Below are 17,485 nucleotides of genomic sequence, written 5' to 3'. Positions count from 1 at the left end.
GTAAAGTATACATGTGCCTCATTCACGGCTGTTGGTAGATCTTTCTTTACATGTAATGGCAACAAAAAGAAGCAATATTGTTTAGTTAAAACAAATTTCATAGATTGTTTTCTTTGTTGTGGTTTTCAGGGATTGACTTAATTCTAGATAGACTGAACTTTTAATTACTAAAAATAAATGCACTAGTTTTATTTGTCTTACAAGTCTGAACAAATTTCATCTTGTGTAGTTTTTTTATGATGGTATGAAGCTTTCATTATGCACTATCTTTGTCGCCATACTGGTGAATTCGCTTGAAATTACACTTGGAATAAAGTGGATTTGGGAGAAACCACTTAACAAATTTAGCTTCATTATTACAAACTAAATTTGTACGAAATTTCATGAGAATTGGTTAAGCCCTATGCAAAATGGATGGATAGTCTTATGATTCGGTTGTATCTAAAGACTGCTGGCTAAAAATGTTATTAAAATTGTCTTGTTTTTTTTATTTAAACCTTTTTATTAGAAATTCCTTTTACTTGTTGTTCAGTGTAGATGATTTAAAAATTCACCCTTAGAGTTTTTTTTTTTTTTCAAAACCTTTTAATGTTTCTAATAGATTTGTTTTACTTTGCAGACTGGAACTCTAACCGAAGAAGGATTAGATTTGTGGGGAATCATTCCCACTACTGAGGGAAAGTAAGCATTTTCCAATATTGTTCTTGTTAATGATTTGAGAAATATTATTGATAATATTTTGTGTGTTCATTATTTCAGAAAGAAAACATCATCCCTTTCCTTTTGGCAAAATATTTTTATTGAAGTTTTATGAGCGCATTATTTTGTGTGGGAAATATCATCCCTTTCCTAAGGCACAATATAGTCAGTCAGATTCTTTTGCAATAGAACTCTATAGAACCAGCTAATACTCCCCCCCTCCCCTTTCCACCAAACCATTCAAAAATTGTTTCACATTTTTTCATTATGTTAAAAAATATTTGACAGTTACTTTCGATAATTTGAGCAAAACCTGGAATATCAAAGAGTTTGAATTGAAGAGTTCGAGATAAATGAAGGTAAAATATTTCATAAAGTTGTCTAAAATTTGTAAAACCATGCTGCCGTCCTAAACGCAAATGTTGTATCTGCCTTTGAGTTCTAAAGGAGCAATTGCTGTTTAAAGTTTTGTGTCTCCATGTATTTGATTCAGATACAACTTTTTTAGATTTAAAAAAAAAAAAAATCCCAATGACCATAAAACATTGTATTTTGGTGAAAAATGTGACAAAGAACGACCGACCTGGTGACCGTAACTCAATTTTTATGAAAAATGCTGATACGTCTTTTGGCCTAGCAGGGCAGCACCTGACATATCCGTACATTGTAGCTAAGTGATTTCTCTGAAGTAACTGATTAGATTTTTCTCTTTTCATAACTTTTTGGTGCTCTGCAAGTTATTCTTTGAACTAGGGACAAAGAAAAAGCATTTAACAAAGAAAGAACTTCATTGGTCTGAGAAATTAATCAAAAAGGTTTTGCTGGTCCGCAGGTCAAAAAAGATTGAGGATTGCAGGTCCAGGGTGCTGTGAAAATTTTATACTTCAAAGGGTGCCTCCAATTGGGAAAAAAATTGGGAATCCTTTTGCTGATGCTTTCACAAAGTATGTTGTAAAGATATTGTCAAGTTTAAAGAAATTGGAGAAATGTTATTTCATGTTTTGGTTTTTAATGTTGCTTGAAGGATTAGAATAGAGGTAACACAAATATTCAAAACTGTATGAATAAGGGAAAATATCTTTGGACATCGTTTTGATTCAACTGTCTCTTTTAGGTTCAAAGAACTGGAACATGATGCTACTCTTCTGTCTGATCATGACCCCCTGAAAGTTGCAATGGGTGCTTGCCATTCCTTAACAGTCATTGAAAATGAACTCCGTGGTGATCCACTGGATTTGAAAATGTTTTTAGCAACAAAATGGGTGTGTAATTATGTTCTTTAGCTTCTTAAAAAAATAAAACAAATCAAATATATTTTGGCATAAAAGATTATAATATAACCTCAAAGTTCACAACCTTGCAGAAAACTGCAGACATGTTTTAGGGTTACAAGGAACCCTTTTTACAATGTAAAGAAAGTGAGCTTATGGCTGAAAAGATATGGATGTCTTTTCATCCGTTTTAAATTGCTTCTTTTGCTTTGAAAAAATGGTTCCTTGTAACCCTGAAACACATCTGCAGTTTCCTGCTAAGTTGTGCCTCATTAACCTCCTATTATTATCTTTTACTTTTCAGAACAAAGGTATTTATTTTTAAAACATACTTTACATACCTTAAAGCAGAATACTACTAAATTTTCGACATGTGTTGCGGGACAAATGCCTGAGCTGCAGAATAATTCTGTACAAATGAGAGAAAAAAACTCACAGATTTTCTGCAGAAATTCTAGAAAAATCTGTAGAATTTCTGCAGATTTCTGTAGAATTTCTGCATAAACCGCAGATTTTCTGATATCTTCTAACTAAAGATATAATTCTGCAGAATTTCTGCAGGTTTCCTCAAATTAGAAGAAAATCTGAAATTCTCTCAAATTACACTTTCTCGGCGGAAAGCTCATTCATAATGTCGTGATTTTATGCCTCATTTGCAGAAACTGAAGATTTACTTTGAACTTCAAGAAATCTGCAAATTTTGTGCAACACTAAGATATTTGCTGAAATTCTACTGATTTTTGCAGAAAATCATCTTTGACTGCCTGCACTTGCTTTATGCCCTTAATCGCCATACGAGATGAGCTTTTTTCGGCTTTTACCAGAATTCTAGCTTTTTATGTTTGTTTTGTAAAGTTTCCTTCTTGTTTCACTTTTTCAGCCCTCAGAGCAATCCTATATTTCTTAGCAATCTGATATTTTTGGTTCCCTTCTCCTTATTTTTCCCCTACCAATCTTCATCCACCACAATTTGCTTGAGATGTCAAATCCTTTATATCCTGAATATATTTCAAGTATTTTGAAAGTTTGGAGGTATTTTAATATATGCTACCATAATATGACTCATCGAATATAATTTTAGTAATTCATTTATTTTTCAACATTATTTAATTGCTCGTTCATACTATGTAAAACTAACCAAAAAAAAATTTGACACTCAGACTAGGATTAAGAAAAAATTTAAATGTTTGTTTTTTCTATGCATTTAATTTGAAGAATCTTTCATGGTTTAGATTTTACAGCCTGTTTAAGTTTTGGCATTTGATAGTTTTCATAATCAACTTATTTTAAATGTCTCTATGTGTACAATCGTAGAAGTACTTGCAGTACTTGCTTTAAAAAAAGTTGCATAGTTTTTTTAATAGTTTTTTTAGCAACAGAATTTAATTTTTTAAATTGAAATTTATTCTCATTTCAGGAATTGGAAGAGCCTGGTGCAGATACAACAAAGTTTGATCTTTTGAATCCTACTGTTATTCGCCCACCTGCAATAAAACAAACAAAGCTGTGTAGCAATGGTGTAGAAGCTGGCGACACACTGGTAATAATAAATGTTTTTGAAATATGGTTTCTTTTGTTTAGGGCTGACTGCCTGTGTTCCGCTGAGTGGTTCTCCCTTCCAATTTAATTAATCCTTTCAAACATTAAAAATTGGTCTATAAGTTACTTAATTAAGCACAAGTTTTTTTTTTTTCAGAAAAACTGGCAAAAATGTATCTTTTTTTTTGGATAAAAAATGAATAAAAATATGCATATTTTTTAATGGTCCAAAAATTTTCAGAGTGGGGCTATATGAATGGATCAACAGTTAGTAAAATTGATGTGTTACAATTTTTGCTTTAAAATGCTATAACTCAAGTTTTATTACAGCTACAGTTTTATAAAAGCTGATTTTTAAGATAATTGCATGCATTTTAGTTTGATCTCTAACTTAATTAATTTTTGGAAGAAAAAACTTTCTTCACAACATTTAAAACTTCAAATTTTTTTAAACTGTTGTTTAAAACTGTTGTCAAACCTATACGATTTTTGTTGGATATTTACGACAATTCAAAATTTTTCAGAGTGGGACCATGAAGAGATCAGCAGTCATGAAAAAGTTTTAGCAAAAATTGGAATAGGGTCACTATATTATTTGTTGTAACCAATAATCACTACATGGTTCGTACACTGAAAAATACTGAATTCATTCTTTGAAATACATTAAAAATCATACATATATTTTCAAAACTTTTAAGAGTCTACCTTTAATATTGAATTCCCGCAATGAAACACTTCAACATTTTTTTTCCTTTTATGTGTCTATTAATGTGTTTATAACTGAAATTCTTTTCACCATTAAAATTTTTTGTGATGCCACTGGCATAAAGTAGTTCTATGTAGTTAAAAATGCTCCTGAAAAAGGTCATTCAAAAGCTCTATTTTTTAATCTGCTGAGAGAGTAGGAACCTCGAGTGAATAAGAAGTAATAGTGTAAGTTATTTTTTATAGTTTCAGTTGTGGGAGGAGGATGACTGGTGAGTTGAGTGAAAGTCATAAAAAATACTATGTAAACAAAGTGTAAACAATTTCAATGCACGTGTATTTTGAATTTCAAAATATTGAAATCAAATTGTCATATTTACACACATAATAATTGCTGAAAATTCAATTCGGCGATACCCTTTTCCACGTCAAAGATTTACTTTATGCAGGAAAATGGTTTACACAAGAAAAATGCTGAATTGTTGTGCCATTTATGATAAATAGGTGCAATAAAAATCTAGCCTAGTTATATTCATCCTAGAACAGAGTGCAGACGGCATTAGAAAAGAATAACACAAGGTTCAAAAACGTACATGTCAGAAACGGGCTTGTGCAAATTTTGCGAGTAACGTTTGTCTATGTCAGGCACAGGCAAATGTATTAAGTGCTTAACAACCTCCTAAAAGTTGAAATTAAACTCATCATTTCATAATGTCACACCCAATTCTGTTGCAGGTTGCAATGCTGTAAAATAATTAGTATTCATGTTATATCATCCGCAAAATCCTATTTTCTATTAGTTCTTAAAAATTTCCGACTACTTCAAAGTTTTCTTTTGACCTTCTGAAATTTTTTGCTTATAGAATTATTATATGTAAAAAAAAAAAAAAAATTATTATTATTATTTTTTTTTTTAACAAAATAAATAAAGCAACAGTTTATATGCATTGCATAAGTGGTAAAAAAATTCACATTTTATCTTCCATCTCTCTCTCTTAAAAAAAAATAAAATGAGGCATTGAAAAATGATAATTTACTTAGAGCAGTTTGAATGTTGATACTTTATCTGAAAGTACTTTATAAAGCTTTGATCCTAATGTTTTGGGAAAGTGGAATGGTATTAAGAATAAACAAGATGTGTTATTTTAGTAGATGAAAAAGACTGAACTGTATGAAAGTTTCTTTTCATTTGAAAGGTGTTAATTAAAAATATTTGGCTATTATTTAAATAATCTGAATAATTAACTGATGTATATATATATATATATATATAGGGGAATGAAAAATAATGTATTCTACACTCAACCAACGCATAATTGCGGCTAGAGCATTAAATGTATTTTAAATATTTAGTGTTATGCATGTGTTCCACCTCTAGGCGTGCACGAAGTAAGTGTAAAATAATGCAATAATTTGCACAAGTTGGCAGTAGTATTGTTTTTTTTAGACTTTGTAAACAATTAAACTTTCAAATGTAAACTTGTGCGCTGCCGAGCTCTTCAGAAACTTGCAAATTTTAAGTACAACCACTGCTTCCGCTCTCCCTCGACGAAGCAGTGCCCATCCGGTTAATTTTTGCTTTTAAAATGTAGTTGCATTTAAATTTGTCGGTTTTGCCTTTGTACTACTTCTTCAAGTTCTTGCATATCTTGTTCAAATTTTTTTCAATTTGTTGTCATTTCGTTATTTTACACTTACTTCATGCAGGCCTGGAGGTGGAACACATGTATGATACCAAATATATATATATATATATATATATATATATATATATATATATATATATATATATATATATATATATATATATATATATATATATATATAATGTGATACAATCTAACTGAAAATCGTAACTTGTATTTGCACGACATTGATGTTCAGTAATTTAATCTTAATACAGCTTGTACAAGAACCTGGTTTGGATGAGAGTGCTCTTAGTTTTCCTTTGTCTACGACAAAAGACTGCTCCATTCTTGACGAGGTAAGATTTGAACCTTGTTTATGCTGTAAGATCAGTAAAGCATCAATAGAGATTCAATACACTTACACAAATAAAAGTTAAAATTAAATTAGAAAAAAAAAACTCACAATGTTCTAGTTTATAGTTCCTGTCAAATTATCAGAAAAGCAGGAGAATCTTAAATTTGTATTAAAAATTATAGTCATGTACATTATTTATTAGTGCACAATATACAAAAAAAAAAGAGTTAATAGTGTAGTAATATTTATATGCTTCATTTTAAGTACGCGCATATCTACGAAGATCAAATAAAAGAGGTGGACTTGCCTTCCAAACATGGTTTTTACCGATAGACAAAAATATTTGTGGATCTAAATCTAAAGTAACAAAATTTACTGAATATATTTTGCTATGTGAAATCAATGTTGAAAAATGAGCTTTAATAATGAATTATAACAAAGTACTAAAAATATTAATTAATGATTGGACAAAAATGGGGGGGGGGGAGTAGGATGAGAGAAATTAACAAAAAACCACATAACTGTCTACAAGTTAAATTCCATTTATTTCAATGCAGGTAAACTATCATTTTACTTGCATGGTGGAAATGAAAAATTTTGGACTACTTAAATGCAATAGTTGTACATGTAAAATTTATAATACTGAGTGGATAGATGACAAAGACATGTTTTATTCAAAATGTTGTTTTGAAAATGTGGTTTCTAATTGTTTTTATATAGTACAGTCACGTCCATTTATAGTGAATTAATGGTTATAACAAAATAGCTTTTATTCCTCTTCACATCTTACTGTGTGTTATTTTACTTTTTATTACAAAATTATGGCTATAACGAAATTTTTATTTGATCCTTTCGGCTTGACTATAAACGGGCGAGACTGTACTTTTATTGGTTGAAACTGAAATTTGTTACAGTCAACCCTGCTTTAATGAATGTCAACGGTTCTGACATGCCCTATTTGATCAAATGTGGTATTCGATTCTACGGAGAATACCAGAAACGCAGCTTTTGAAGTATTTTACTGGTATTATATTCATTATTGCTAAATAAATGGTAAAAGACTCTTCGTTACTGAAATATTGACATGCATTTTATCAAAATTAATATGTTGAATTATTTGATTGAAAAAGTTACACAATACATAAGTGAATGCATGAAACATTTATATTTACTTAGTTTCCTTTTTTTCTGAAGGAAATCTGGTAATGTTTCTTTGTTTTATGACATGAATTTTATTGAAGATTTTTCTATTTCCTTTTCCAGTCCACAGAAAGTTATACGCTTTTGCAATATCCCTCTGCCTTTTCTTATTTTTTTTTATTGGTTCCGAAAATTTTAACTTAATGCATAAACTTACTTCATTCCTTTTAGTGTTCATCTTACCACGCGATCAGTTCGAAGCAGAGGAGAAAATCAGTAACCAGCCAATTGAGAAAAAAGCCTTACCGTATTATCCAGCTACAGAAATTCGTCAAATGTGAAACCCAGTCTATAGTGCCTAGAAAGAGTAGTGTGCCGATCGGCGCTTCTTTCTCCGCGATTCTTGAAGACAAATTGTATGAAAACCGCCAGAGGGCAGTGCGGTCGAGGTGCACGTTCAATTTCGCGGTGTTTACATTAGTAGATGCGGGATTTTGTTACAATTTAGTTCCGCGTTTCTCTTTTTACCTTTATTTCGTGAATATTTCATGAAACAGCATTTAAGGCTTTTAATGGAGGCATCAAAGTTAAACTTTAGAAGAAATAAAGCTTCATCTTGTTTCGTACCAGGGTGCAAAATTGGGTACAAAACATGCAAGGAAAAAGTTTCGCTTTTTAAAGCTCCAGCAGATGAGTAAAAACTAAAGAAGTGGAACTTGTTAATTCCCAGATTAGATAAAGTTTTTGGTAAATATTGCTCAATTTGTGCTCTGCATTTCGAAAAACATTTTATTGAAACGCATTATAAGCATATTATAAATGGTGAGGAAGTTTTGATTCCTCGGGGAAAACCTTTTTCGAAAGATGAGGCAATTCCGACAATTTCCCCAAATCTGCCAACATACTTTACTAAAAAATTACCAAAGCAAAGGTCCATCAGGAATAATGCAGTTAAGAAAAATGTTCCCTGTTTGAAAAAATATAACTTGATCTTTCCGCAGATAAAACTGAAATAACCACATATAAATCTATTATAAATGAAATTGTTCAAATTAATTTGCCTAACGAATATTGGGTTTGTATGAAATTTAAAAAATCTCCAAATATTGTAGTTTTTGTATATAATGAAAATTATGTCGAAAATAATATTGACGATAAAATTGAAGTAGAAGAAAATTTACAAATCAATGTTACTATTTTAGTCAAAGGTTTAAAAGTAGATTATCCTGTCCTTAAATTAGTATCGGATGTCAAACTTTTTATTGACGTTGAAGCTAGAATCATGTGCAATATGATGGGTACATCAGAGGAGGTTCCCCATTTGTTTTTAGTTTTTAAGGATACATTTCTTTCGTTATTTTAAATATGAGATAAAAGGTAAAAATACATTAATACTTTTTTTTTTGACAGTGATAACGTCAGGTTCAAAAACTACTTCTATTTCGATATTTATCGTCAACAAAACAGTTTGCTGACAGGTTCTAAAGAACGTTATAAAAATAAGCAAACTAGCAGTTTGACGTTGATTAATTAGTATTACCGAAAATTCAACAAATAATCAAGCCAGCTAGCTGTTTGCCAATTGCAGTCATTTAAAATTAGTATGTAGTTATATATGTTATTTGAGCAAGTGATCCTATTATTTTTTTAATGTACATAAGGAAAGTCTTTGAATATTTTTTTTAAAAAGAAAAAATCGGAGTTGGTACGTTTTCAAGCGCTCCGACTCTTTGACTCATAATGAGAAGCCCTGATAATTTTAATTAGCTTCAAGAATTTAGAAGCAGTTTTATTTTGAAACTAGCGGTACCTGCACGGCTTTGCCCGTAGTTGAAAATTAAAAGGTCATTTGATTAACCAGTATACAAATAATGGATGATGAATTTCTCTCCAATTGGCTATGTTCATTCACTCTTCCCATGTTACGGTTCCATGTCATGATAATTTCGTAATTTACTCGTCCATCTTTTGATAATTTTGCTCCGGAAAATGTTCTTAAAATTACAATAGAAAAAGAACAAAATCGAATTTTCAAAAAATCGCTTCGAGGTGCACACCCCCATGCTACAAACTAACTTTGTACCAAATTTCATGAAAATCGGCAGAACGGTCTAGGCGCTATGTGCATCACAGAGATCCAGACAGAAATCCAGATAGAAATCCAAACAGACTTTCAGCTTTATTATTATTAGAGAAGTAATAAGCTCGCAGTTATTGAATACTTATAGTCTACTATTTTCATTGAAGATAAATTAGCATTAGGTAATTTTATATGCTTCAAAAAATAAATGAACACCCATATAACAAATAGCACTTATTACAGAATTTGTCTTTTGCGCTGAAATAAGTTGAATTCGAAAAACAGGGCCTTTAAACTGCGAAATCAGCATGCAATCGCTGATTTAAAACGAGTCTGATTGAGGAGCATAACGTACTCCTCGAGCGCAGCGCCATCTGGATTTTCCTCACATCTGACCTCACTTTTTCCCCGTCGATCGGCACACTACTCTTTCTAAGCACTATACCCAGTCTAACAAAGTCATTGACAAATGTCTCTTCCATGAATAAGAACTAAATATCCCTGGGAACCATTTTTCTATACAGAAAGCAGCTTTTATTTTCTGCTGCATTAGACTGGACAGGGACAGAGCCCATCAAAGAAACATTTAAATCCACGTTCACTGCATGTGATCCAATTCTTCCACCTCTCCAAATACCCACCCCCTGACGCATTTTTAGTCTAAGATTAGATTACAACTATAGCCCCTCTTTTGTGCTCTGTTACAAGGGATCTTTTACTTTCAAGGGGTGAACTGAATTTTTTTTTACAAAGAAGAGACGAAAAAGTCGACTTGAAACAAGAGAGTTTCGCTCAAAAAACTTTGAATATTTATGCAATTCAGCAGCATATTGATGTAAAAAATATTTCTTAAAGCAAAAAATTTAACAAAATTGCTATAGCAATTTTTTTTTTGTTCCATTGATTTATATTCTTGTAAGCGGGGTATTCATTTATCGTTATGACTGTATCAGTAAAAACATGTTTTTTTTTATTGATTTACTTTGGGTTTAACAAATAATTTCTAATTTTTTTTCGTCGAACAGCTGTCTAAATGATTGCTCTTAAATACTCTTTAAGTATTTATCTACCAATTACTTGTAGAATTGAGATTTGTGTTTGATATTGTTTCAGATGCCTTATGAAGTAGGTATAATTCGTCAGTTTCCATTTTCATCTAATCTTCAAAGGATGAGTGTTATCTGTAGGACTCTTGGATCAAAACATATGGATTTATACTGCAAAGGAGCTCCAGAAAAAATATCATCTCTGTGCCTTTCTGAAACTGGTAAAGAAAAAAAACTTCTTTTGCTCTTGTTTCTAATTCCTCTTGCACAAAGTGAAAGAAATAATCTTTTCTGTAATTGTTCTCTTTCGGAACTAAGCCAAATTCAAAACTAAATAGCAATTGGTTCTATTTTCTAAAATGATGAAATTTAGTTACATTTATTTTAGTTTCCTTAAGCTCATTTCATTTACTAGTTACTAGAACTATTAAAAACATCTTTTAATTTTTGTCAGTCTCTGCCACTGGCAGGGTAAAAACCAGCTTCTGCTGTCAAAAAGCCAACCCAGGTGTAATCTATATATAATGTGTATTATTTTTTGAAAAAAATGCATAGTAATGGTTTTTAAATAGCTATTATTATTAATCATTAAAAGGATTTACTCACCATTGTACTGTATATGTCTTTGCTCTTAATTACTTGTAAAGTCGGAATTCTTATAAGCAGTGTGGTAACCGACTCATGTTGATTTTTTTTTCTTCCTAGTTCCTGAAACTTTTCCTGAACTTTTAAAAGATTATGCCTTACAAGGTTTTCGAGTAATAGCACTGGCTCATCGCAAGTTAGATTCGAAGTTGAACTGGCATCATGCTCAAAAAGTGAAACGGTAATTTTTTATTTCTCAGTTCCTGTGACTATTTTTTCACTACTGTTTGTTTTTCACACCTAATCTGTTTTTGTTTCAATTTTCAGTGATGTTGTAGAAAAAGATTTAACTTTTTTGGGCTTGTTAATCATGCAAAATACTCTGAAGCCTGAAACCTCTCCCGTCATAAAAGTTTTGCAAGATGCCAAAATACGTTGTGTTATGGTCACAGGTGAGTACCTTTTAAGCAATTTTGTCAAGTATGAAAAAGGTACATTAACAAGAGTAATTGACAAACCAGAATCAAATATAAACACATGTACACATTGGTTCATACATTATGCTAAATGGAAATTAGCAGTCACTGAGGGGGTCTATACAATTGGCCCTCATACATCCCAGTTAATCTAGTCTCAACCTTGTGTGGTGAGTTTCTGCAAAGTAGGGTACTATATTTATAAATAAGTTAATTTTTTATCCCTTTAATTATTTGAAGGACTAAATTAAAAACATATATGTACAAAAAATCAAATATTTTGTAGTCTGAATATGCATAGAACCGATTCACAACCTTTTACTTTCTTCTATGTCTAATGTACAGAAGAAAGTATTGGTTTCGTGCAAATTTTTGAATTTAGCATTTTGATGAATTCGAACGTTTTGAGATGTGCCGAGTTCACTTCGACCATTTTTCGAAAATACCTCTGTGTCCGTAAGTGTGTGACCGGTTCTTTGTGGCCACTCTACAGCAAAAAGTACCTCATAGAATTGAACAAAATTTGATACACATTATGTGCCTCTATGTGAACTTGTGTCCATTAATTTTTGGGCGAATTCCTCAAAAAGGGGTAGAGCAATGGCATGTTTCTTGAGTTATGTGTGCCTGCTATTCCCCAGGAATTAACTGGCAGGATCAAACAAAATTTGGTCCATATGTTGCCCCTAACATGTTCAGGTGCTGATTCAATTTAGTGTCAATAGCTCAAACGAGGGCTGAGCTATAGAACGTTTTTTTCATCACTTGTGACTGCTATCGGGCATCGCAGCGTTCCTATGTTCCAATATTTCTGGAAAAGTTCCTATTTTCCTACATTTTTGGTTTCCGCTTCCTATTTTTTTTCATTTCCCCCGTCTTTTAGCTACTGCCTTTTCCGCGAGCCCCGCGCAGGCGCCATTTTATCTTTCCGTGTTTCTTCAACTTTCGACTTTAGCTTGTCTGCGCAGTTCAATTCTGGGCACATGAAGCTCCTGCGCAAGTTCCTAAAATCTGTTTTCGGACTCGTCTTCGCTAAACTTGGGCGATCGTGATGAGCGCATGTGCTGTATAGGTTTTGATGACGTCATTCTAGGAAGGATTCGCTGGCTAACTACCGTTTCAAGTCTCCACACACGCGATTTTTTTTTATGGAGCTTCGTGTTTGCCAACGGCTGCAATTTTTACTGCTTGTGGAAAAGTTAGCTCAACTTTGATTGTTTTGGTTTCGATTGTGAGGAATGTAGGTTCTTGTATTAACTAAACGCTCATTGCAATAATAATGCCTCCAAAGAGACCAAGTTTTCAAAATGAATACGCAAAGCTGTTCCCGATTTTAAAGGAATCGAGGAAGTCGAAAAACATGCATACTTTGGGGTCAGTCCCGACCCAAATTAGGTCCGCTTTGCAGCCCCTTCACAAAATTCCGCATCGTAAAAGCGGCCCATTTACAAAATTCCGCATCGTAAAAGCGGCCCATTTACAAAATTCCGCATCGTAAAAGCGGCCCCATTCACAAAATTCCACATGTCAAAAGCAGCAAATTCACAAAATTTCACATCATAAAATAAATGTACGAAACAACATAATAGGGTCAATCTGGAATGATCAGTTTTTGTTCAACCGGAAAGTTACCAGTCCAGCAGCTACGTGTGAAACTTAGTCGCCATATTTGGTCATTCAAGTGATGGAATCAGACAAGATGCTTAAGTGTCTAAATTTATAAGAACAAAGCACAATTGGATATTTATTTACTGCAGACTAATGAAAATAACACAAAATGTGCTGTAATTTTTTTTTTGGATTATTTTAATGTTTTCTAGAGAAATGAAGAACTTAATACAGTAAAACCTGTAAAGTTGACCACCTTTGTAAGTTGACCACCTGTCTATGTTGACCGCTTTTGTCAGGAACGGAATTAGTCCTGTCTTGTATAGTGAAGGAAAACCTCTGTAACTTGACCACCTCTCTATCTTGACCACTAATGTACCCCAAATTTGGTTTGGAGTATTGTAAAAAGCCCTTTGTAAGTTGACCACTTGGTTTATTTTTTAAAACTTAATTTAGCAAATTATTTTGTTATTTTTTTATAGCTTTCCAGGAATATTTTTGGTGCCAGACCAGCATTTTACCAACTAAATAAAACAGACCACATTGGAAAACTACTAAGAACCCTTTTATTCTCCAAACTTGTTTTTCTTTTGTTGTTCTATTTGAGATTACCTTTTGTACTCTCTGTTCAATGAAAACATGTGTCAGTAGAAAAGTACAAAGTATTTATTTCCAGTTGCAATATTTTGTGGCAACACTGGAATTGTGCTAGAGTAAAAGTTACTTGCATTGCAGTATTTCTGGTGCAAGGGATAAAGAAATGGTACATTTTCATTTTCAACTGCCATATTGAACTAGGAGAGTTCATCCCCTTGTTGCTCTTTGTGTTATAGTTTTACATAAAAAGGCTTCAAAAAGAAAGTTAGTTGAACTTGAGATTGATAAAAGGTATGAAGTATTAAAATTAATGGAAAAGGGAGAAACCCAGAGAAAATTAGCTGACACATATGGAATTTCCAAAACTAGTGTCTTAATAAGTGCGCCAAACTTCAATGAGGAGTTATTTTGTTGAAAAGTAGATCATCATGGTTATAAATGTATTAAATGTATATGAGAAAAATAAAGCGAAAAATTTGTTATTTTTGATTAGCTACGAATTTTTAGGAACTATTAATATCAAATAACTTTTTATAAACAATGATTTTTTTTGATCAATTTACTGAAATTTTAAATTTACATGACACATTATACGTCATTCTGAGAAAATAACCTCTAAAAATATTTGAATAACATTTTAAATTATTGTTTCAAAGTAATGTTAAACAATGAAAGTGAGTTGAACGGAAAGAGTAAGTGTCAATTAGTCGAAAAATGAATACATGGTGCAAGAAATGACAAAAAAAAAAACATTACCCCCCTTTCTAAGTTGACCACCTGTCTTAATTGACCACCAAAGTATTGCACCGCAAGTGGTCAACTTACACAGGTTTCACTGTATAATGAAGGAAAACCTCTGTAACTTGACCACCTGTCTATCTTGACCACCTGTCTATCTTGACCACTAATGTACACCAAATTTGGTTCGGAGTATTGTAAAAAACCCTTTGTAAGTTGACCACTAGGGTTTTTTTTTTTTAACTTAATCAAGCAAATTATTTTCTTTTATTATTTTTTATAGCTTTCCAAGAATAATTTTGATGCTTTAGACCAGCATTTTACCAACTAAATAAAACAACAGCATAAAGCTTATGCTGCTCCTAATTCTCCGAACTTGTTTTTCTTTTGTTGTTCTATTTGAGATTGCTTTTTGTGCTCTCTGTTCAATGAAAGTAAAAAACTGGTTGTCAGTAGAAAAAGTACAAAGTCTTTTCTTCAAGTAGCAATATTTTGAGGCAACACTGGAATTGTGCTAAAGAGAAAAGTTACTTGTTTCTGGTGTAAGGGATTAAGGGATAAGATATTTTCATCTGCCTTTATGAACTAGGAGAGTCCAGCTTGTTGCTCGTTGTGTAAAAGTTTTACATAAAATAGTTTCAAAAAGAAAGTTAGTTGAACTTGAGATTGATAAAAAGTATGAAATATTAAAATTATATGAAAAGGAAGAAAGTTGGTGAAAATTAGCTGACACATACGGAATTTCTAAAACTACAATGTCTAATTTAGTAAAAAACGAGGGAAAAAAGCAAAAATATTTGAATAACTTTTTAAATTATTGTTTCAAAGTAATGTTAAACAATAAAAGTGACTTAAACAGAAAGAGTAAGTGGCAATGATTCCAGAAATGAATACATGGTCTATGGTGCAAGAAAATGACAAAAAAAAAAAAAAAAATTACCACCCTTTATAAGTTGACCACCTGTCTAAGTTGACCACCAAAGTACTGCACCGCAAGTGGTCAACTTACACAGGTTTCACTGTATTTAAAATTTTATCTTATCCTCATTGCTTTTGTCCGTAATGTGCTAAAAACTACAGCATTTCCACTAAATTGTTGTTTTATGAGGATTTTTCAATTTTTTAAAATTATTTTTATGCTACTAGTTGAAATCTAGATAGGTATAGTCGCCACTTTTGGTCATTCCCTAGATGAAAGTAGACAAGACTTTTAAGTGCCTAAGTTTTCAAAAACGGAATTGGAAGTTAATTGCTATGAAAACTATTGAAAATACCGCTAAATGTGCCAGAATTTCTTTTTTGGATAACAATTGTTTTCTTCAGAATATTATTTTATCTTCATTGCTTTGGACTCTAATATGCTGAAAAATGACTATTTCATCTGAATTGCAATTTTTGAGGATTTTTAATTACTTACAATTATTTTTATGCATCAAATTCAAAAATCTATTGTAAATTTTTCACGTAGTCGCCATGTTTGGTCATTCTCAAGATCGAAGTAGACAAGATTATTAACTGCCTAATTTTCCATGAACAGGATTTTAGATGCTTATCTCAAAGCTAACTATTGAAAAGGTGTGTCTTAAAAGGTGTGTGTTAAAAGGTGTGTCTATAAAGGTGTGTCTTAAATCATGTTTTTTTTCTTTTAATTAATTAGTTTCTTGACAAGTGAAATTTTATCTGCACAATTGCATTTGATCCTCATTGTTTTGGAGGTTTTTCTATGAAAATAAAAAAAAACTATTTCCTCTAAAACAGTGGTTCCCAACCTTTTTTGGCCCATCGCTCCTTTCGGAAGTTAAATTACACCTATTGCCCCACACATTCTTCCTTTAAAAACACAAATTAGATGGCGCTGATTTTAGTGAAGATTAATGTTACTGAACGCCTAATTTTAGTTTAAAGCTTCAAAAAGTGCATGATACAGCAATAATTGGCGTTAAAAATTTTTTTTTTATTCTTAACCCCTTCCCCCACCCAAAAAAAGAAAAAACGTAATTTGAAGTGCTTTAATTAACCAACGTCATTTATATACTTAGCAAAAATAAGAATACTACATTTTTCAGTAACATGCTTTTTTTTTTAATTGAAAATTTTAACTGCTAAGATTTGTTCTTTTTCACCTTTTTAATGGCTGCCTTGTGCTTGATGGAACTCTGTTAAAGCTTTGATGTCTGGCTTTATATTAGTGAGATTTAATTTGACGTCCCCTTTGAGGCAGATGTCCAACTTATTTCTTTGCTTAGTGAGAAGCTGCACTACAGAGCTAAAACCTCTTTCAACTAAATATGTTGAGGGGAATGAGATGAGCAGCTGTTTAACCTTTTCCCAAAGTGGTGGGTAAGTACCCATAAGCTTCACCCAGGCAAGTTCGTAACCATATTGCTTGAAAGTTTTTTTTGATTCACAATCAAATTTCAAATCCATAAACTCTATCTGCAAAGATTTTTCCAGTTCATCCACATCTTCAAAACTAAATGGGTCTAAAATCCAGTCAGAAATTTGTAAGTTGATCAAATATGCAAACCTTGATTCATTATTCTTTTTTAACTGATCAAGGTGATCAATAAAAATTAAATTTTTTTCTTCAGAAAGTTCATCATCCACGATTAAACTTTTTAGAGTCAGAAACAGGATAAATTCTTTACGGCCGAAACATGCACAATTAAACAGAAATTCACTAAATTAAATCAAACAATAGAAACTACATATGGAGGTTTATGCGGTGATTGCAAGATTCTGAATGACAACTGATAAGTAAATGCAAAAATCCATTCCTACACACATCCATCCACTTTTCAGGCGTTAAATATATGCTGGCGCCAACGGTCAGACAGTGCTTACGAGATTTTTTTTCTTCCTCGTGAAAACGGCAATAAAATAAAAGATATTATTTTTTCGCTTTTGGGATTTTTTTTATCCGAACAGATTTGATTGAGCTGTAAATCATACATGCCTTATTTTCTGGGAATGACTTTTTTTGATTTGACGTGCCATATGCTTGGTTCGGTATTACAC

The 17,485-nt window shown here is 31.9% G+C and overlaps 1 protein-coding gene across 1 annotated transcript in view; it reads left to right on the top strand.

The window, feature by feature from the left end:
* The window catches only part of LOC129226172 (polyamine-transporting ATPase 13A3-like), a 124,093-nt gene that overhangs the window by 55,298 nt on the left and 51,310 nt on the right, over positions 1-17,485 (top strand). The window contains exons 14-20 of the mRNA XM_054860773.1: positions 620-681; positions 1,814-1,961; positions 3,388-3,510; positions 6,118-6,198; positions 10,531-10,684; positions 11,169-11,289; positions 11,376-11,500. Coding sequence (XP_054716748.1) covers positions 620-681; positions 1,814-1,961; positions 3,388-3,510; positions 6,118-6,198; positions 10,531-10,684; positions 11,169-11,289; positions 11,376-11,500 — 814 coding nt within the window. The remainder of the gene's footprint in view (positions 1-619; positions 682-1,813; positions 1,962-3,387; positions 3,511-6,117; positions 6,199-10,530; positions 10,685-11,168; positions 11,290-11,375; positions 11,501-17,485) is intronic.

The sequence above is a fragment of the Uloborus diversus genome, chromosome 7, assembly GCF_026930045.1.
Source record: "Uloborus diversus isolate 005 chromosome 7, Udiv.v.3.1, whole genome shotgun sequence".
Taxonomy (NCBI): Eukaryota; Metazoa; Arthropoda; class Arachnida; order Araneae; family Uloboridae; genus Uloborus; species Uloborus diversus.
Note: the sequence above shows the minus strand (reverse complement) of the source record. Positions and strands in the feature narration are given on the sequence as shown.